Genomic DNA, 23,099 nt, shown 5'->3' with positions numbered 1-23,099 from the left:
ATATGCACATCTCCTCCTGGTAGTGAAGCTTTCCATACAGTTTCATTGAATTCCGGTCATTAGTTGCTGAGAAATAGCCCGGACAAAAATTGTGCACAGACGGACACACACATGCACGGACAGACGAAGCGGCGATTATATGCTCCCCCCAAAATATATTTTGGGGGATATATATACAGTAAACAAAAAAATACCAATTGTATATATAGCAACAATTATCATTTATGTAACAATTCAGAGCTCCAGATACAGTTTTATACTAACGGGTACCTTGCCCCTTGAACTTTTTGTCAAATGTTATATTACTCCTTGACCAAAGACAGCTTTAGAGGATTTCGGACATTTGTATATATTTTTTTAGCAAAAGTGTAAAATTGGCTTTAAACAGTGTTCTCAAGAAAAATTTAAGAAGCCAGCTATATTTTCAAAGTAGCTGACGCCTAAGCAATACAAGAAACCGTCGGAGACGGGTGATGCTCCCCAAAGGTTTTTTTTGTCAAAATATTGCACTATATATTCAGATAAAAGGAAACGTCTTTAGGGCACAGTAGTTGGGGGGACAATAATTTTTTTATAGAAAATTTCAAAGGGCCATAACTCTGTGAAAAATCATCAGACCAGAACCCGCTGATTATATGCACATCTCCCCTAGGTAGTGAAGCTTTCCATAAAGTTTCATTGAATTCTGGTCATTAGTTGCTGAGAAATAGCTGGACAAAAATTGTGCACACACGGACAGACAAAGCGGCGACTATATGATCCCCCCAAAATAAATTTTTGGCGAGCATAAAAATTGGTTCATTTGCAACATTTCAATTGATATTTTGGGGAAAGTAGCTGGCATCTTATTCTAGATAAAATGTAACCGGTGAAATCACCGGATGCCAGTGCTTCCGGAGAACACCGCTTTTTTTTCATGTGATCAACTTATACTTTAAAGTATTAAGTACATAAATTTGAATGCGATATCATAAAATACTAGTAGTGTTCAATTATATACATTTAGAAAACTATTTTTACATAGACTTTGTCTCCAAAATTACTTTTTTTGTGGACAGTACTTTCCCCTCAAAATAGCTTTCTAAATGCAAAATTGTGCATAGTATTTTCCCAAGCACCCCTCTTATCTGGAGCTCTGACTACTTTTCATTCTTGTTAGTCCAGGAAAAATAATATGATTTGTGTGACCAATTTAATGAAACACAGCAAAAAGAAATGTGGTCATGCCGGCCATTAAACTAGAGCACCGCCTTGCGGGTGCAGACCGCTAATCTATTTTCTTTTTAAAGGTGAAGGGACTCTCATTTTCAATCACAAAGGAGGGAGGGGTGGAGTGAAGAGGAGTGTAAAGTGTGGGGGTGTGGACATTTATTACATTATCTTCCAAAAATGCGAAAAAAAACAAGGGCTGTTTGTAAAACATGCATGCCCCCCATATGTAGTGACAGCCATTGTGTGAATATGTTTTTTGTTACTGTGACCTTGACCTTTGACCTAGTGACCTGAAAATCAATAGGGGTCATCTGCAGGTCACAATCAATGTACCTATGAAGTGTCTTGATCCAAGGCAAAAGCGTTCTTGAGTTATTATCCGAAAATCATTTTACTATTTCGGGTCATCGTGACCTTGACCTTTGACCTGGTGACCTCAAAATCAATAGGGGTCATCTGCAAGTCATGATCAATCTACCGATGAAGTTTCATGATCCTAGGCATATGCGTTCTTGAGATATCATCCGAAAACCATTTTACTATTTCGGGTCACTGTGACCTTCACCTTTGACCTAGTGACCTCAAAATCAATAGGGGTCATCTACGAGTCATGATCAATGTACCAATGAAGTTTCATGATCCTAGGCCTAATTGTTCTTGAGTTATCATCCGGAAACCATTTTACTATTTCGGGTCATCGTGACCTTGACCTTTGACCTTGTGACCTGAAAATCAATAGGGGTCATCTGCAAGTCATGATCAATCTACCCATGAAGTTTCATGATCCTAGGCGTATGTGTTCTTGAGTTATCATTCAAAAACCATTTTACTATTTCCGGTCACCGTGACCTTGACCTTTGACCTAGTGACCACAAAATCAATAGGGGTCATCTGCGAGTCATGATCAATGTACCTATGAAGTTTTATGATCCTAGGCCCAAGCGTTCTTGAGTTATCGTCTGACAACCACCTGGTGGACGGACCGACAGACAGACCGACCGACAGACCGACGGACCGACATGAGCAAAGCAATATACCCCCTCTTCTTCGAAGGGGGGGCATAAAAATAATTGGGGGGGGGGGGGGGTGGGTGGGGTGGGGGGATTCCTGGGTGCGATGGTTGGACGGTATTTCAAACATAAAATAATAAAAATTAATATTTGTGTTTCACAAAAAAAAATGGGGGGGGGGGGGTGAGGTGGGCGGGGGGTATAGTGTGAGGGTGTGGTGGTAATTTGTGAGATGATCTTCAAAGAAAAAAATAAAATTAGGGGGGGGGATTCGGGTGGGGGGAGGGGGGGGATGATTCTTGGGAGCGATGGTTGGACGGTATTTCAAACATAAAATAATAAAAATAAATAGTTGTGTTTTTAACCGTTAAAAAAAAATAATTGGGGGGTGGGGGGTATAGTGTGAGGGTGTGGTGGTCGTTTGTGAGATGATCTTAAAAAAAAAAAAAAATTGGGGGAGGGGGGGATTCGGAAAGGGGGGGGGGGGGCACGGGGGATGGTTTGGGTGGAGTCTATTGTGGTATGTCAGGTAAGAGTAGTTTTGTCAAAGTATCAATCAAATCTAATCATAAATAAAGAAGTTATGGCAATTTTAGCAAAATTTAATAATTTGACCTTGAGTCAAGGTCATTCAAAGGTCAAGGTAAAATTTAACTTGCCAGGTACAGTAACCTCATGATAGCATGAAAGTATTTGAAGTTTGAAAGCAATAGCCTTGATACTTAAGGAGTAAAGTGGATCAAACACAAAATTTAATCATATATTCAAAGTTACTAAGTTAAAAAAGGGCCATAATTCCGTAAAAATGACATCCAGAGTTATGCAACTTGTCCTTTTACTGTACCCTTATGATAGTTTGCGAGTGTTCCAAGTATGAAAGCAATATCTATGATACTTTAGGGGTAAAGTGGACCAAAACACAAAACTTAACCAAACTTTCAATTTTCTAAGTATAAAGGGCCCATTATTCCGTCCAAATGCCAGTCAGAGTTACATAACTTTGCCTGCACAGTCCCCTTATGATAGTTAATAAGTGTTGCAAGTATGAAAGCAATAGCTTTGATACTGTAGGAATAAAGTGGACCTAAACACAAAACTTAACCAAATTTTCAATTTTCTAAGTATAAAAAGGGCACATAATTCTGTCAAAATGCCAGTCAGAGTTACATTACTTTGCCTGCACATTCCCATATGATAGTTAGTAAGTGTTGCAAGTATGAAAGCAATAGCTTTGATACTTAAGGAATAAAATGGACCTAAACACAAAACTTAACCAAAATTTTCAATTTTCTAAGTATAAAAAGGGCACATAATTCTGTCAAAATGCATGCCAGAGTTATCTAACTTTGCCTAGTCCCATCATGATAGTAAGTAAGTGTGCCAAGTTTGAATGCAATAAGATTTATACTTTCTGAGAAAAGTGGACCTAAACGCAAAACTTAACCGGACGCCGACGCCAAGGTGATGACAATAGCTCATAATTTTTTTTCCAAAAAATAGATGAGCTAAAAACACGGGATACTCGTATTTATAATGCAACACTTTACAAAGCTATCTCCTCTGGTTTATTATCAAAAGTACCGTAAAAACCCAGTCATAAGTCTTTTTCGTCAAAATATTGATTAAAATTACAGTATCAACTGATGAGGTCGTCCATGCAAAAAAAGAAATTCAACGAATATCGATCCATGCGGTGTACCAGTTATTGTTGTAGTTGTTATTGAAGTTGAGGACGTCGTCTTTTAACTGAAAACAATTAATATAATCACTGTTTTTAACTTCACTCTTTTTTTAAATTTTATATCAGGTTTTTTTTTGGACCGATTTTATAGCCAAAATTCGACTAGGTTTCCAATCCCAAAAAGTATACTTTTTTCCCAAAATGTGGAAAAAAATTCCCAATTTCCGAAAAAAATAAAAAATTTAAGAAAGAAGTGTCTGATGTGTATTTTATCTCAATTTTAATTCAATTACATCTAACAAAGTATTTTATGATTTTGTTCTTTTCATTTAAATGATTATAAAGAATTATATCAAATTTAGTCTTTCCCTAATCAGTGGACTTTTCGTGTAAAAAAAAGGCTAATGAATTTATTTTCCCAATTTCATGAAAATGAAGATAAAATTCCCAATTCCAAAGCCATGGGCTATCTTCCCAAAAAGTGGGGGGAAAAAAACCTGAATAACTTAATCAAAAGTTTCATGATGGTGTGTTTCTTTCAACTGAAATTGTAAACAAACTGTCAATAGCATAAAAGAAAGTCTCGCAAAAATTTGCCATCTGTGTGAATTGACAGTTTGACGTCATCAAAGTTGCTTCCTGTCAAGTAGCCATAAAACAACACCTTTCTCGCGGATAAAATTGGCTTCCTTTGTCTAGCTATCAACATGCTGAACCAATCATGTTCTTAAATTCTTAAATTACTACCAGATTTTCAAAAAGAATTCTTAACTCTGAAATTTTATTTTTAACCTTACTACTAAGTTTTGGAAAATAATTCTTATTTTTTCTAAATGACCTAAAAATAAATAATAATGGTTATTTTCATGCAAAAAAATCAAAATTAACATACTCCAGTAGTAACTTTATTTATACGAGTTCAACAGTGTCTTTTCAGTTTATGCAATTTTATTTTTCCAATACCTTCATATGCCCAAACTGTGCTAAGATTGCATGCCTTAGATGAATGTTTACATATTTCACATTTAAAACGGGTCTTGAACTCTTCCCTTCAATCTTTTCAACGATTAGCCACGGGACTTCAGGGTTCGACACTAAGGCACGTCCGACAGACATTGTCTAGTAAGATCGGTGGTCGGGCTAGTAAAACTGCGGGCTAGCTTGTCCGACTGGTTGTACATAAAAAAATCTATACTGATTTATATAACTATAACTAACTGCTGTGAAAACCTTTATATTTAATATGTTACATTACTCTCGTATCCGTTATTTACATTAAAACAAAACTAGTGTATTTAAATAAACGCAGAGCATTCACATGATTCGTCGCTATTTTAAGACGCAAAGGAGAGCTTCCTGCAGAAATTGCTTGCTTCCATTGGTCAAGTTGTCAGGAATAGTAATGATTTTCTGCAGTGTCGTAAATCTGTAGAGCATGACTTAACGACTTCTATCGAAAATCGGTATCGTCAATGTAAACATTTTTGCGTAGCAGACAAGAGAATGTAATTTAAAGAATGGCTTTGTTCAAGTTCGGATTTTCGTCCGACAAATCAGTTAATAAAAAAGAATCTGACGCTTAAACTGACACGAAACATAAATATGAAGAAACACGAAAACGTCCTTGATGGAAAATCGAGTCAGTTCTCATGGATTGAATAAGATGGAGAAAAGCAAAAACAAGTTTTATTTTATTGTTTTACTCTATGCATAAAAAAATCTGGTGTTCACTGATTATTTACTGATAAATCCTGATTAAACAGTTACATTACACAATTGTGTTCATTTGCTATGTCATTTGTGGTCTAGTAGACAGCAGGTTCGGGCTAGTACATTTTAAAAGGAGCTGGTCCGACGGTCTTGCTGTAAAAAAAGTTTATGTCGAACCCTGGACTAGTCCCTTCCACTTGTTCAATTTTTTTGTGTGTTTAAGTTTGGACCCGTCGTGTCGCGTTTTTGTTTAGCTTTTCCGACTGTGTCGGCAACCGAACATACAACATCGTATAAGATCTTTTCTATAATGTCTTTCTTAACATTTAACTTCCGCTCACTTTGCGTACAATATGTTAAAAGCGTGTTTTTGGACGCTTTGCAGTTTTTTAGGACGCTCTCTAGGCGCCGCCATTGTTTTTTGACAGATAGACTGTATACGCCACTTTTATTGGAAACATGCGCTTTGTTAAACAAACCGGATATCCATTCTATATAAGCACCGCAAAGATCTTTAATACGCGAAAAGAACTCAATAAAAATCAATGCTCAGTATTTTCATATTAATGGGGACGAGGTAAAAAAGAAATGCGGTAATGGGTCTGAGCTGTTTAATTGTTTCTGGGAGGGCCATGCGGATGCAAGACATGCTGTAGCGGGCGTGTCTGGGCCTTGAAACATTAAAAGGGGGAGGTGTGTAGTGAATCAAGGTCACTTCCAACAGCCTTGCTGTTGGGCTAGCTCTTAAGCAACGTGGTTAAAGTGTCTGACTACCACTCTGGAGGTCGTGGGTTCAATCCCCGACCTGTGCTCAGTTTTTTCACATTAGATATTTCTACGTGCTTATAATATATAGATTATTTAATATAATTAAAATGTTAAAAAAGATACATGTTGCATACAATCAGACCATGAATTTGGCGGAGTTGCAATTTTACGGACACTGATTTATATTTTCCCATTTTCTTGTATCCTCGAGTGCCCAATTTCGACGCATACAAGCAGTATGTTGAGATTTTGTTGCTCAATATAGGGATTTATGTAATTAATTTTGTTATTTCATTACACATGTACCTTTTATTTACACATTTTAAATTCAATTGATTGTGTTATCAACAAAAATTGGTTGAAAAACGAAATGACCCAAGTCTATGTAACGGCGGCCATATCTGTTGAGAGTGCCCTAAAACGACGCATCTGATTGTAGTGCTGCAACAATACGCCAAAAACCGTATTGCAATATATTGTCAGTTCAAAAACCTGTATTGCAATATATCGCAATATATTGTAATTGTACCAAAATTATAACTTGCCAATTACCCGATAATCCCCTATATTCCAGTTTTAAAGCAAATTCTGGTAAATATTTACTTTAAATGTACTCAAGAATAACAAGAAACACAAACATTTGCAAATTTTCTTAAGTATCAAATACATTTTGGCATTTGTTACTATTTAAAGATGTGATGAAATAACGTCCAACCGTTTTTTCCACTGAACACGCGTAATTCACCTGACGTGATGTTCCCATTTTTATACAACACAAAATACACCCATACTTTCCATGCGACGTTCTACATGTCTGTATAATTTTCGCGCGCTTTTTATTGAGACAAAGGATAAAGCACTTTTTATTTGATGCTAGAATTTCTTATTGCTCAATTCAGAATCGAACGAAACATTAACAGCTGTTCGCAATTAATTCAACGATAATCTGTTCAAAAGCATCGAAGGAATGCTCTGATGTAACAACGCTACTCCGTAAAATACACTTTCAGAATGTTATTTTTAGGAAAAAAAAAAAATTACAATGCTTTGTTTTGTTTACCTTGTTATCATTATTTCGGATGGCTTTTCTTGGCGAAATGTGAATGAATTTTGTAAAATTTTCGTACCGGTATGATGAAAATCGTATCGCAATACAATATGCAGATTGCGTATTGCGATATATACCGATATACCGGTATATTGTTGCAGCACTATCTGATTGGTTACATGATTTCAATGTAAATATCACTCCTGTGGAGACTGAATGAATAAAATATTAACTCATGGTTGTTGTACTTAAAATTTGTAATTGCTGTAAAAGTAATATGAAACTGAAATTAATTAAATCAAATAAGATTTTTAATTGTGTGATGCCATACTGTCTGGCAGTGGTTTTAATAGGGGCCTGTGTCAGCAACCCTGTCATAACCTGTGTTAATGGAAGATATGTGAATATAACCTGTACTTCTTTTGTGGAACCTGCACTTATAATCAATTAAATGAAAATTAGTAATAAACATAATATGCAATTACCAACATAAACACTTGCTACATATTGTTAAAATTGTATTACAGCATAACCAACAAGAGCACCGCCTTGCGGGTGCAGACCGCTCATCTATTTTCTTTTTAAAGGTGAAGGGACTCTCATTTTCAATCACAAAGGAGGGAGGAGTGGAGTGAAGAGGGGTGTATAGTGTGGGGTTGTGGACATTTATTACATTATCTTCCAAAAAAGCGAAAAAAAAAAAACAAAAAAAAAACATCGGGGGGGGGGGTATAGTGTGAGGGTGTGGTGATAATTTGTGAGATGATCTTAAAAAAAAAAAAAAAAAAAAAAAAAAAATCAAAAAAAAAATTTGGGGGGGGGGGTGGGGGGGGGTGGGGTGGGGGTATAGTGTGAGGGTGTGGTGGTCATTTGTGAGATGATCTTATAAAAAAAAAAAAAAAAAAAAAAAAAAAATTAGGGGGGGGGGAGGGGGGGGAGGGGGGGGAGGGCACGGGGGATGGTTTGGGTGAAGTCTATTGTGGTATGTCAGGTAAGAGTAGTTTCATCAAAGTATCAATCAAATCTAATCATAAATAAAGAAGTTATGGCAATTTTAGCAAAATTTAATAATTTGACCTTGAGAGTCAAGGTCATTCAAAGGTCAAAGTAAAATTCAAGTTGCCAGGTACAGTAAGCTCATGATAGCATGTAAGTATTTGAAGTTTGAAAGCAATAGCCTTGATACTTCGAGTGGATCGAAACACAAAATTTAACCATATATTAAAAGTTACTAAGTCAAAAAAGGGCCATAATTCCGTAACAATGACAACCAGAGTTATGCAACTTGTCCTTTTACTGTACCCTTATGATAGTTTGTGAGTGTTCCAAGTATGAAAGCAATATCTATGATACTTTAGGGGTAAAGTGACCAAAACATAAATCTTAACCAAATTTTCAATTTTCTAAGTATAAAGGGCCCATAATTCCGTCCAAATGCCAGTCAGAGTTACATAACTATGCCTGCACCGTCCCCTTATGATAGTTCATAAATCTTGCAAGTATGAAAGCAATAGCTTTGATACTGTAGGAATAAAGTGGACCTAAACACAAAACTTAATCAAATTTTCAATTTTCTAAGTATAAAAAGGGCACATAATTCTGTCAAAATGCCAGTCAGAGTTACATTACTTTGCCTGCACAGTCCCCTTATGATAGTTAGTAAGTGTTGCAAGTATGAAAGCAATAGCTTTGATGCTTAAGGAATAAAATGGACCTAAACACAAAACTTAACCAAAATTGTCAATTTTCTAAGTATAAAAAGGGCACATAATTCTGTCAAAATGCATGCCAGAGTTATCTAACTTTGCCTGCCCAGTCCCCTCATGATAGTAAGTAAGTGTACCAAGTTTGAATGCAATAGCATTGATACTTACTGAGAAAAGTGGAACTAAACGCAAAACTTAACCAAAATTTGCAATTTTTTAAGTACAAAAAGGGCACATAATTCTGTCAAAATGCACGCCAGAGTTATCTAACTTTGCCTGCCTAGTCCCCTCATGATAGTAAGTAAGTGTACCAAGTTTGAATGCAATAGCATTGATACTTTCTGAGAAAAGTGGACCTAAACGCAAAACTTAACCGGACGCCGACGCCAACGCCAACGCCAACGCCGACGCCGACGCCAAGGTGATGACAATAGCTCATAATTTTTTTTCAAAAAATAGATGAGCTAATAAAATGGACCTAAACACAAAACTTAACCAAAATTGTCAATTTTCTAAGTATAAAAAGGGCACATAATTCTGTCAAAATGCATGCCAGAGTTATCTAACTTTGCCTGCCCAGTCCCCTCATGATAGTAAGTAAGTGTACCAAGTTTGAATGCAATAGCATTGATACTTACTGAGAAAAGTGGAACTAAACGCAAAACTTAACCAAAATTTTCCATTTTTTAAGTATAAAAAGGGCACATAATTCTGTCAAAATGCACGCCAGAGTTATCTAACTTTGCCTGCCTAGTCCCCTCATGATAGTAAGTAAGTGTACCAAGTTTGAATGCAATAGCATTGATACTTTCTGAGAAAAGTGGACCTAAACGCAAAACTTAACCGGACGCCGACGCCAACGCCAACGCCAACGCCAACGCCAACGCCGACGCCGACGCCAAGGTGATGACAATAGCTCATAATTTTTTTTCAAAAAATAGATGAGCTAAAAATGGACCTAAACACAAAACTTAACCAAAATTGTCAATTTTCTAAGTATAAAAAGGGCACATAATTCTGTCAAAATGCATGCCAGAGTTATCTAACTTTGCCTGCCCAGTCCCCTCATGATAGTAAGTAAGTGTACCAAGTTTGAATGCAATAGCATTGATACTTACTGAGAAAAGTGGAACTAAACGCAAAACTTAACCAAAATTTGCAATTTTTTAAGTATAAAAAGGGCACATAATTCTGTCAAAATGCACGCCAGAGTTATCTAACTTTGCCTGCCTAGTCCCCTCATGATAGTAAGTAAGTGTACCAAGTTTGAATGCAATAGCATTGATACTTTCTGAGAAAAGTGGACCTAAACGCAAAACTTAACCGGACGCCGACGCCAACGCCAACGCCAACGCCAACGCCAACGCCAACGCCGACGCCAAGGTGATGACAATAGCTCATAATTTTTTTTCAAAAAATAGATGAGCTAAAAACATATCCGGACTTTAAATCAAAGTTTACGCGTACACCTTTTTCATAGTGAAAATAAATCTATTTATAAGATGTTTTGTCAAATGGCAGTCACGTGACTTATGAATAAAATAGTGAACTTTTGCAGACAAAACTGACGCATTAACCCACGGTCTTATTAACAAAGACAATTGGGTGTAAAGTGTTCAAAAGTTTTGCATTAAGTAAAATACATAAAAATCCATCAATTGCAAAACGATCAACCATATCTTACCTTTTAACCAGCTATTTTCCACATAACAAACAATAACTATAGTAAATTGTGCGTAGAGTATCATGTGCTATTGTATGATGTCAACGGATGTCGCTTATGTATCAAACAGAGGCAAAACAAAAAATGCGTCGAATTAGGGCAGCGCCGATTCGGGTCACTAAACGATAATTTTAGCTGAAATAATTCGCGTTCAGAATAAATCTGAACGCTGAAACTCCGGTCTGCAAAAACCATAACGAAAAATAAATACAATACTATTATATCAATACCCTTAAAATTGCAAAATAACATTACCAACTCATAAAGTTTTAGTTAATTAGTCCATTTTTACCTCAAATAGCGTCGATTTGAAGTTAAAAGGCATAATTTGTTTCAGTTAAACTTCTGCTTAAATCGCAATACAATCACTGACCTCTCGCCATGTTATGAAATACTTAAACATCAACCAATCAGAAGAAGGCATTACGGTGTTATAGGCTGCGTTATCGATTAAAATCTATGTTAGCGTTTCCGATCGCCAAAATCGCCAAAGGCGATTGAATCTTTCAGCTGGCGATTAAAGTTTAAAATTTGAATGAAAATGGTGATTGCAAAAAACCCTGATATTTCTCTATAAGTATATAATATTCCCTACTTTTAAAGAGAACTCGGTACCGATTTCCACATGTAATCGCCATAAAAGCTCCAGGTGGTAATAGATAGTCCACTGATAAGAGATAACCGGATGCCCTTATCGTATATTCAAGCCACATAACACAGTCATGTATGCTGACAGATGCATCACGGGAAATTTTCGGGTAACTTTCCAGACGTCAAACTGTGATATTTAACGTCCAATCGGTTACGAGAATGTTTATGGAGGCGGAGTTATATAGCGATTATTATTTTTGATTGACGTCGGTCACAGAGTAAGCGTTTATCGCAGCTTTATTAACAATGAATCACAATTGTAGCATTAATACGTGATATAAAACCGGTAAAGAAAGCAGTACATTATTATGATTAAAGGCGGTTTCGGGCATCATCATCACACCTATTTACCGTACTGTAAACAATAATTAATTATGAGAAGTTAATTGCAATTGGTGAGCAGTGTAAATTAACTTACGGCGAGTAAGTTGTGAAAAACAAAACCCGTTAATAATTTGATGCGGTAACAAATTAAATCCAGTGTATGTATATTTTATCATGTCTATTTGTAGAACTGATTTACACCGTTTTTCTACAGCGACGTGATAATAACTATTCACTATGCATTAATTCCGGTATGCCATGTAGAACCCGTGTTATAAGAAAGAGCGCGAAATTATTGCTGTTGTCTGCATTGCCAAGTTCTACGCATGCAAAGCATGCTTTTTTAAAAACAGACGATGTGTAACTAAATATAGCCTAGCCGCTTAGTACATGCAGTATTTAAGACTTACAAATTTACCGGTTCGTTTGAATAAATTATATATTGCAACTATGGAAAAATATGTCAATTCAAGAATACATTGCAGTAAATGTATTTTTCAAGAATCAAGAAGCACCAGACTACGGCAAAAATTATTGGGAGAAGGGGGGGGGGGGGGCGAATAGGAGTTACGCAAGACCCACCCAATCAAAGACCGGTGTATACCTTTTATGCCAGTGCATGAAAATAAATATAAATGAAAAATTAAAAAAAAATGAAATTATTTGATTTCACGGAAAAAATAATTTATTTAAATGTGACTTCATTTAAAATTTAATACAGTCATTATTGATACCTATAGATCCATGATAATGATTATGTCATTCATTGAGCAAATAAGGTTATAATGTGGGTCGTCATCATAGTGCTGAAATTTGGCTACTAATTGTTTTTCCTTAGCGCCAACCTAGAAAATCTACCTGCCGTATACAGCGGGCACAGCGATTGGAATTTAAAATGTGAGTAGTGTGTTGATTTAAATTGGTCAGGCGTGCAAAATTGAAAGAGTCATTACATAATTCTTACGGAACATTATAGAGAAATGAATCAGGGCTTTTCATCTGGAAATTGGGAAGAAGCCCTAGCCTTGCAAATTGGGAAATTTAAGCGCGATAAATGGCTATTTTGGGAAAAAAACTTTTAAAGCATTTCATCACAGGTAAATCATTTAATCAATTTTAAACAGTCAAAATAATGGTTAGAACTTTATTTTTGTTATGAATTAATGACCTGGAAATGTTTAATCCGCAGTCGAATAAAGTTTTTTGATCTTCTTTAGAGTCCAGGAGCTTTCATTTCTTAACTGAGTTTAGGTAATATTTACCATTATGTAACATTTTCAAACTGAAAATTCAGCGATGACACTGGTGACCTCCCTTGCGGCCCTCGTGCAAAAACCGACAATAAAACCCGTACTACGCAATATTCTGTTCTAGACTGGTACACAAATACAATTAAAATTCGGCTTAGCGGTAGTGGGGAAATACCTGAACTGAACTGGTAGCGAAAAAATCGATACCAGACAACAATTACGCAAAATAAACCTTCATCTTTGTTTATCGCTCGTGGAAGCTTTCAATGAAATTACAATCATCTACAAGACCAGTAAAACTATACCGAATAGTAACTTGGCTACAAAACACTATCCGCTGTGTTTATTTTTTTGATTTTGAGGGGAATTTCAATCGTTTTTTTTGGGAAGTCTTTCAGCCAGAGTTGGGAAAAAATAAGGCTTTTTAGAATTGGGAAGGAGCCAAATATCGGCCTCTGTTATATAAGGATGAAAAGCCCTGTGAATTATCTACACAGGTATGTAAATATTATTGCAATCCGTTGATATTAACTGTCTAATATCGGGGCTTGAATGTTGCGCACCAAATTCCTTGCGCATCAATAAAGACAAAGAAGGAAAACTCTCGCTATTAAAAAGATAGAGTGGACTATTGACGCCAAGAGTCTGCCAAAGCAAAAATCATCAAAAGACTCTTAGGCGGCAATTTATATTGACTACGATAATTTTGACCGGATTATGAACATTCACAAAATCGCAAATTTTCGAAGCGAATTTATACCCCCTACCCAAGCGGATAGACGTATGACTGAGTTTTTACGGTAGGTGAATTCATCAATTGGAAAACATGATTAATCTAATGAATAACCATAACACGGACGATGTGTTTGCGTTCTTTAAGCCTAATATATTCATTAAAAGTACACAATAAAGTAGAATATTTTACATCTACTTTAACGCATATGTGCCTTAAAAAACAACAGCCAATCAAAAAACATGGCTTTGCTTTGATTTTATATTCGAAATAGTGTGTTTTTTTTAATGAAATCTCACACCTGATTCGCCATTTTCTCCTTATTCATGCGGCACAGGAAGTGCGTCTAGCAACGCAGATTTTAGAACTTACTGCTGAAACGGGCGCACGTCAAATCGGTTTAAAGCTAAATAAGGTGCAAACAGTTCTTCAAATGATTTATTATTTTTCGATAATAATTAAACATAAGTTTTATAAAATATTAATTATATTACCGAAGTTATATTTATTATATGAATCAAAGCACCTCCTTTAGCCGTGAAAAGCAAACAAAGACAGCTGAAAAAAAGCTAGAGAAGTGTATATTTTACTTAAGTATAGAAAAAACACCATCAAGACAACTTATATATAAGCTTCACCACTGGTTTACCATGAACAGTACTAAATTTTAAGCAATAATAGTTAAAAAAATATAAGTTGATTAAACAAATCAATATCAATTATTAGCTTTCTCTTTTTTTGTTCAACAAAGTACTATTTTTTTCGATCTTATCGTCGTATCCTGTATTTAGTTGCATCACCTAAAAACCACGATTTCATTCATATTAATATATCAATAATTTTATAAAATGCTTTTTAATATATTACAAAATTACGCTTAAGTGCATATGATGGTGTCGCCTGTTTAATTATCTTCACATTCATGGGTGATTTTCACACACAAGACGGAAAATGTCAAAAACACTTTAAATTTCATAAACATTACTTTTTGTATTATTTTTGTAAAACATTCAATTGTAAGTATTCATTAAGTCTAAATTAAACACTTTTTAAATATATATATATATATATTTTAAACATAACGATCGTTATATTTAAGCCTTAGTATAACTTGTGGACCTGTGTTTATGGCAATGAACAAATCGCAAACAAATAGGCCCAAAAGTCACTAAAGTAGACAGACAAGTACACACAAAAAAACGAATAAAACTAAGCAATCGAACAACCTTACATGATGACAGAGAATCAAACATTTCTCTGAGCTTGTGGTATGCGTAAATAAGAAATACCCGATAAGCTCAGGTAGTTGTTCATCGTGCAAGTTTTCCGGGAGTCCTGGGTTAGAGCCCCAAACCGGGCTTCTGTTTACTCTGAATTTGCTTTGGTGTGTCAGAAAAAACACAGAAGAGCATTCAGGTTTTCTAAATGGTTAAAGGAAGGATGAGGTCAGTGTGCGTGGATATAAACAAGCCAGTGGTTGGCTCAGTTTGTAGAGCGCCGCGTATGTTTTTATTCGGTCGTGGGTTTGAGCCCCACACCAAGCGCACTTTGGCTCCAGGTTTCACTTGTAAAGTAATTACTAACCTTTTGTTTGGAAATTATTTTAAGTTTCTAATTTAGAAATAGAATAAAGTATATGAATATTATACGTGAAACGTAACACATTGATTAAAATGGGTTGATCTGAAACGAATAGTTAAAAACTAAGAGCTTGCTGTATAACAGACTTTAGATGTAAGAAAGTTTTGCATAATGAAATTAAACCCCATCGGCGGAAACTCAAAGATCATACATAACAGCGATCAGAGTTCAAGGTACAATAAAGAAAATCAAATAAAGCTAAAAACTAAACAAAAGTCGACCCATTTCATAACAAAATGTTACAATATTTTAGGCCATCTCTATGAGTAACTTGTTTGTCGTGGAGACCTGATCTAAGGGTAACCATAAATTATAAAAAGAGAGTCAAATTTTGAATTAGACAGATTCGGCTAAACTTGAAACACGGTGTAGATGCATATCGGTGGCCTCTCTGTCATAATGCTGCCTCTCTGTTTATTCTTGGCTGCTTCTCTGTTAAAAACATGAAAAATGGATGATCGTAATTCACAAAACAGAAACGAAAATCTAAAATTTAAACCCGTAAACACATTTGCGCATAAAAAGAAGTGGTCTATGAGTTGAAGCATATATCCGGCTACAGGTTCACAGTATTCCGAAGTATTCGAAGATGGAATGATGACGAGGGTGGTGGAACAATCGTGCATACATGCCACCGGTATCGGGTCCGTTCGCCCTAGTTACACGTTCGCCCTGGGTCCGTTCGCCCTGGATTCGTTGTGTGGGGAAAGAAACTGGCCAGAAATCACCGACACCGATGCGGATGAAGATGAAAGAGCTCTCACCAACACTGACCAACAATCGATGGGCAACTTAACATCTACAGATGTATCATCTGTCGCCGCTGATCTTGAACCGTTGGACAACTCGACATCTATAGATGTATCATCTGTCGCCGCTGATCTCGATCCGTTGGAAGGGACATTCAATATCACGCAACGCAATTTCGATGTGACAATGGAACCGATAGGGACAGCACTTGCAAAGCCTGAATTACCGGACACAGTGACAGAAGATGTTCCTATAACTTTCACCATGCTAGAGAACGGCAGTAAACGAGGCGGCCGATTGCTGGTGTCTAGCAACGGATATTCATACGGCGTGATGTTACGATAACGCTTTATCAATGAATATGAATTTTAATTACCAATATACTAAATTGTGTATGATTTTATAATATTCATACGCCTGAAAGTACTTAATTTACGAGAACGCTTCATTAATGATTATGAATTTCATAAAATGTGCTTAACTATATTATACTCGATTGCCATGTAAGATAACACACATATTTCCAGAATGCTAACAAGAGTTCCACACTCTGACGGTGTAGCGTGCGAAGTAAAAAAAAAATGCGTTGTCACGCGACAGTCCTACAGAAAGGCAGTGACTTCCGTCTATGCTCCAATGCGCACGTGCACCCAGCTGACCCGAAGCTTCCTCTTCGAGCGAAGTCTTCCACCATTGTAAGTTATTGTAAATGAAACGTAATGTTTTAACATATTTAAATTATTCATTAAAACATGGGACGACAATTTCAGCTTTTATGGAACTTTTCGTTTAAATGATGTCTCCAGTTAAGTAAAGGCGGAAAGTGTAGTCCCTGATTAGCCCGTGCGAACTGCACAGGCTAATCTGGGAAGGCACTTTACGCACATGCATTTATTCCCAGTAAAGCATTATCGTATTTATACGAAACAAAAGAACATAATTATATTAACTTCTTAATAATTTTTTTTTTAAGTATTACAATCGGTTAATGCATTAGAAAACATAAGTAGAAAATGTATTTTTGTGTTTTGTTTTGCTTCAGGTAGTGAAAGACCCGTTCAAGAGCAGGGGCCAGCTGTTAAGCATTCATGCATTCATCCACAAGGACGGGGAGCTGAAGCAGTTGCCACTTGTGTTCGCACTGATGTCGCGGAAATCGGAGGCCGATTATGTCGCTGTTCTGCGCGCCATCCGTGACAGGGTTCCAAATTGTCAGTTGAAAACGTCGTCCTGGACTTCGAGTAAGGTGAAAGCAAAGAAAAAACAAAACAAAACAAATGTATTTTTGCATTAAGTAAGATATAAACTTAAAGCAAACAAATCATTGATAATTAAAAATTTAAATACATTTTAGATTTTTTTTCTCTACTCACAGCTGCATGGAAAGGGATCCGCGAAATATTTCCTTTAGTAAGCATAAAAGGATGTGTCTTCCACTGGGTGCTGTCTGTGTGGCGGAAAGTACAGGAGTTAGGCCCAGCCACCGCCTACCGAAACAACCAGGCCATTCACCAGTATGTTCGGCAGTTGATGGCGTTGCTGCCGTTCCAGCCTGCCGGACACATAACCGAGACGTTCCACCAGCTTCAGGCCCGTGCAAACTCCGTCCAACTGACGCAGCTAGTGGACTACGTCAATCGTCAATAGATAAACAACGCCATCTTTCGGGTGGAAGATTGGAGCGTCTTCAGGCGTTCGATTAGAACAAATAATGATGTAGAAGGTAATTGCAATATACAATTGATTTATTTTATTTAATTATACAATTATTTTCAATTTGCTATTGAATTTGTTAAATAACACACACAAATCTTAAATCATGTTTGCATTGATTTCAGGCTGGCATCATCGACTCAACAGCCAGGCACATTATGGCGCATTGCCCTTTCTACGTGCTGGTACCAGCCCTGCGCAAGGAAGCTGAGATGGTGGACATCAGCGTGCAGTCTTCCGACCTGGAGCGTGAGCAGCGTTCATCAACCGTCAACGCACGCCTGGAAGAATACTGGACAAAGTATTCGAATGGTGAAGTGTCCACTTCCACCTTTTTGAAGGCTGTTTCACACTTGTATGGACCCTCTGAGCGAATGAAAAGATAAGACATGTGTTAAGCTGTTACATAGTGTGTTGTGTTCATTGTTCATTGTACACTGTATTTGTTTCATGTACATATTCGTAAGATGTATATGTATGGTTTGATTAATGTAAATGTGTTGCACAATGTGTTCATTGTATTATACTTTATTCTGTATTGTTCTGTTCACTGTATTTGTTAAATGTACATATGTATTGATTAATGTAAAGGTGTAACATAAAGTTTTCATTAATTAATATAATAAACAATAAGAGAAAATTACTGGGCTTTGACGGCTTTGTTACAAACACGCTTACACGTTAAAGAGCGCCGTCTTGATTTTTCACACATGTAGGCAAGTTTGTAGCTTAAGTTGTCATTTATATATTAAAATGTTAAAAAGATAACAAATTTCGTTATATTTATTACTTCCCTGCTTTGATAATAACATTTAGGGCGAACGGACCCAGGGCGAACAGGATTTAGGGCGAACAGAAATTAGGGCGAACGTACCCGGATTCCATGCCACCAATATGCATCCACACCGTGTAAAAGATAGCTTTTAAGAGACATTAAGATTTTCCGCCGAATTCATAAATTGTATACTTTGAAAGTGTGCAAATCGCAAATTAGTATAAAATTCAATAACATCGTTGTATTACTATTACAATACTATATAGAAAGAAATCAATTTGAAACAGCATTATACAAGACTTTATTGTGAATTATATCCAATGGGTGTTTAAGTTCCATCATTTACGGTAAAATGATAGTTATGATGTATATTTATATATACAGATGTTTAAATATGTACTGTATGTCAAGAAGAGTCAGGTATTTTGTTACGCCTCTTCAGGTGCAGGTTTGTATGAACAATCTGGCATTTGATGCGGCACATCATGCTCTTTGAATATTTCAAGCGTTGTTAATACAAACAGGCGCATTTTTATATTAATAATGCCAATGTTTGCAATTTTGCTGACAGCATGTATTGCAGTATGAGTTGAAGAGAGTAGGTTGAAAGTCATTGTGAAGTATATTTTACTTTACATAATTACAATGCATTCAATGACAAGGTTTTTTAATTCCCCACACCCTGATTATGTATTCATCATTTCAGCGATCTTCTAAATATATATCTTACCAACAACATTGTCTCACATCTGATCTTTAACAAGTGTACGGGATTAATAATATCTTCAGTTAAATTGGTTACAATTTAATATAAAACTTTGACATTAGTCGTTTCAGTATGAAATAAAAGTCTACAACCCAGTCTATGGAATTTGCAATTAAAACATATTGTTATGTCCACGTTTTGTATCCCGATTAGTATCATATAAGTTATTTGAACATTGGTGAATAGGGTTTAAAAGAGTCCTATATAATGTTTTTTTAATGACATTTGAAAATATACGAAAACACAGCTTATTATCTTTGTTCACAAACTTATTTATCAGCAACACTGATCGTTATTAAATCACATGTATTGTCAACCAATATAATATGTACACTGTCCAGTACAAGCGAGATATCACGGAGGAGTTTATTCAGATGTATGATTTATCTGTATTTTCATTTCATAAATGTTGAATTTGTTATAGTTAATATTTATAAAAGGGTTTCAATATGGAAAGTGTTATGCAATTAATGTGTCTGTGCGTATGTTCTGCAACATTATCGGTACTGACATCATCTAAGAGAGCTTTTACAATACCGTGTTGTCCTTATCCGTCATCCGTAACATTTAAATTGTACTAATACTGTCTCAGGCCTCTCTCTCTGGCGACATAAAGTTGTCATACACAATTAAATTGTAGAAAACAACACAACGCAAATATCAACAAATATACTCATAGCAGTAGGATAGTTTCTACATCTTGGGTAAAGTATATGATCTTTATGCCCTCTTAATATAATTTATGATGATAATGTTATATATATTTCATTTCATTATCAACAAATGAGTCTATGTCCCAAAGGTTACACTCGCATAAAAAGTCAATATCATACCGGGAATCAATTCGTGACAATACACCCATTAATAAAGCAACGAACGAGCACCTTTGTTGTTACGGACAGGGATTAAAATCCGATAATTGGTACTATTCTTATGGTGGTATGTGAAGCATAAAATAAACTTATCACGCAAAAAAGAGCGTGTTGTACGCACCTGCCTTTCAGGTTTATGCATCTCCAGTTTGTATTTAAACCATTTGTTTAGGTACGTTCTACTCAGATTTCATGCTTCAATACCAGGCATGTCTAAATTTCTTTGCTGAAATGTAAATGTGTGTAATACGATCGACAACCCTGTTTTTATTAAGCACTTTGGTGACCAATGAGGATGTATATTCAGTATTAAATTAAAATTAGTCAAATGCCAAAGGCAGGTTAAAAAATACTTATGTTTTAATAACAATGCACATATGATGAGCATGTAAATATTTATGATGAACCCTACTTTCCCATACCAGTTTTTGAGGGATTATATATCTAATGTTTGCTTTTAATGACACACAGGTGTTCAGTAGATCTCAAGGTGCCGTGCAGGTCATTTCAATAGTGATGACATATTTACATGCAAAATTGCACATGTATTATCTGTTTACGATATAACCGTTTATAAAGCTTATTACGAATGAAACATTTATTTAAAATTTGTATTTTAGAGAAGTTACTGTTTACTGTTAAATAATCAAACTCTAGTCTGTTAGCGCAAAACCTGGCAAGAAGCGCAAACTACATTTCGGTAAAGACATTCGATATCGGGCAAATACATTAACTCAAAATAATGTTTATTCCACTATTTCATTATTTTATATTTACGAACGGACGGAAGGACGGACGAACAAACGGACAGACGGACGAACGGTAGAAGGGACGAACGGACGAATGAGGGACGAACGAACTGGCGGACGAACGAAGGAACGGACGCACGAAGGAACGGACGGACGAGGAACGAACGAACGGACGGACGGACGAAGTAACGGAAGAACGAAAGGACCGACAGACAAACGAACGAACGAACAAAGGAACAGATTGAGAAAGGGACGAACGAACGGACGGACGAACAAACGGTATAACGAAGGAACGAACGGACGGACGCACAAAGGAACGAAAGAAGGAACGGACGGATGAACGAACGGATGGACGGACAAAGGAAAGAACGAACGGACGCACGTACGGGCCGACAGACGAACGAATCACCGGATTAAGAAAGCGTCGAACGAACGCACGAACAAACGGCATAACGAAGGAACGAACGGACGCACGAAGGAACGGGCGAACTAAAGAACGGACGAACGAACGGAGGAACGGGCGGACGAAGGAGCGGACGCATGACCGTACCGACCGACTGACGGGCGAACGAACTAACGGACGGACGAAGAGACGAAGGACAGACGAACGAACGGCAGAACGAAGGAACGAACGGACGGACGCGCGAAGTAACGGACGATCGAACGGACGAATAAACGAAGAACCGGGCTGACGAACGAAAAGTATGGACCAACGGACGGGCGAACGAACAAACGTAGGAACGAAGGGACGAACGAACGGACCGACGAACAAACGTCCGCACGAACGTTCAAACGGCATAACGAAGAAACGAACGGACGAACGAACAGACGGACGGAGGAACGAAAGAAGGGACGGACGGACGAAAGTTTCAAGCCCAAATCACCTGTGCCCATTGCATTTCGACTGCTCCCGCCCCTGACCTGGCACTGACTTCGTCGATTTCAGTCCCAGCAGAACCTCACCTGTGGTACTTCCGGAGACAGTACAACAAGAAGTTGTCATACCGCAGCTGTATTAGACGAATTCTTCCGACAGAAGTCCAAGCAAGAAGTGCCGGTGCCCGTTGCACCGGCACCATTAGTACGATTTGTGACTGCTCCCGCCTATGACCTGGCACTGACTTCGTCGATTTCAGTCCCAGCAGAACCTTACTCGCCGTACTCTACAAAGCACTACAGGAACAGGAAGCTGGAGGCTGAGCAGTCAGGGGAGTTCCGGAGACAGTACAACAAGAAGCTGTCATACCGCACCTGTAATAGACGAATTATTCCAACAGATAAGTTCAAGCCAGAAGTGCCTGTGCCCGTTGCGCCGGCACCATTAGTACGATTTGTGACTGCTCCCGCCCCTGACCTGGCACTGACTTTCAGTCGATTTCAGTCCCAGCAGAACCTTACTTGACGTACTCTGCAAAGCACTACAGGAAGAGGAAGCTGGAGGCTGAGCAGGCAGGGGAGTTCCGGAGACAGTACAACAAGAAGCTTAATCTTCCGGTTCTGTGCTTTGGACTATAAATATCAACTGTGAAAGTAACAATGAAAAAAACACATCTTAATGCTGCCTAGCCTTTATTGAACATAACACAGTGATTAATTATTTTGTGTTTTGCTTATATAAAAGCTAGAAGGTCCCAAGCCCTTACCGTACATTTCATTAGTGACATATGCCTTGAAAGGCAGAGGGAGAATCAATTGTGATCGATGAAGCATTAAAAAAACAATAGTTCCCATCACACAAACATGATGTAAACTAATTACTTTTACAAGATGTGTGTATATTTTGGGCGATTTTGGAGGATTTTGGTAGATTTAGGTAGTTGAATAGGCAGGCAGTTCGAGTTGATTTTTGAAATTGGATAGTATGGCAATAAACAAATATTATAAAAAGTGTACATGAAGTTTGATCTAAAGGACAATAACATATACTACAACGATATCATGCATGACCACAATTTATTCAATAGCAGAGTAGTCAGAAAATAAATCAACTTGTACGTGGCGTGTAACCCATATTTAT

The 23,099-nt window shown here is 36.9% G+C and overlaps 1 protein-coding gene and 1 pseudogene across 1 annotated transcript in view; one reads left to right on the top strand and one right to left on the bottom strand.

Annotated features, from left to right (window-relative positions):
* Window positions 1-14,203, bottom strand: part of LOC127855469 (26S proteasome regulatory subunit 8) — a 34,058-nt gene extending 19,855 nt beyond the window's left edge. Inside the window, exon 1 of the mRNA XM_052391049.1 lies at window positions 14,118-14,203. Coding sequence (XP_052247009.1) covers window positions 14,118-14,144 — 27 coding nt within the window. The 5' untranslated portion in view covers window positions 14,145-14,203. The remainder of the gene's footprint in view (window positions 1-14,117) is intronic.
* A 2,585-nt stretch (window positions 14,204-16,788) lies between these two features.
* LOC127855883 (uncharacterized) lies at window positions 16,789-18,306 on the top strand (annotated as a pseudogene).
* Window positions 18,307-23,099: the final 4,793 nt, after the last annotated feature.

Source organism: Dreissena polymorpha, chromosome 13 (genome assembly GCF_020536995.1).
Source record: "Dreissena polymorpha isolate Duluth1 chromosome 13, UMN_Dpol_1.0, whole genome shotgun sequence".
NCBI lineage: Eukaryota > Metazoa > Mollusca > Bivalvia > Myida > Dreissenidae > Dreissena > Dreissena polymorpha.
Note: the sequence above shows the minus strand (reverse complement) of the source record. Positions and strands in the feature narration are given on the sequence as shown.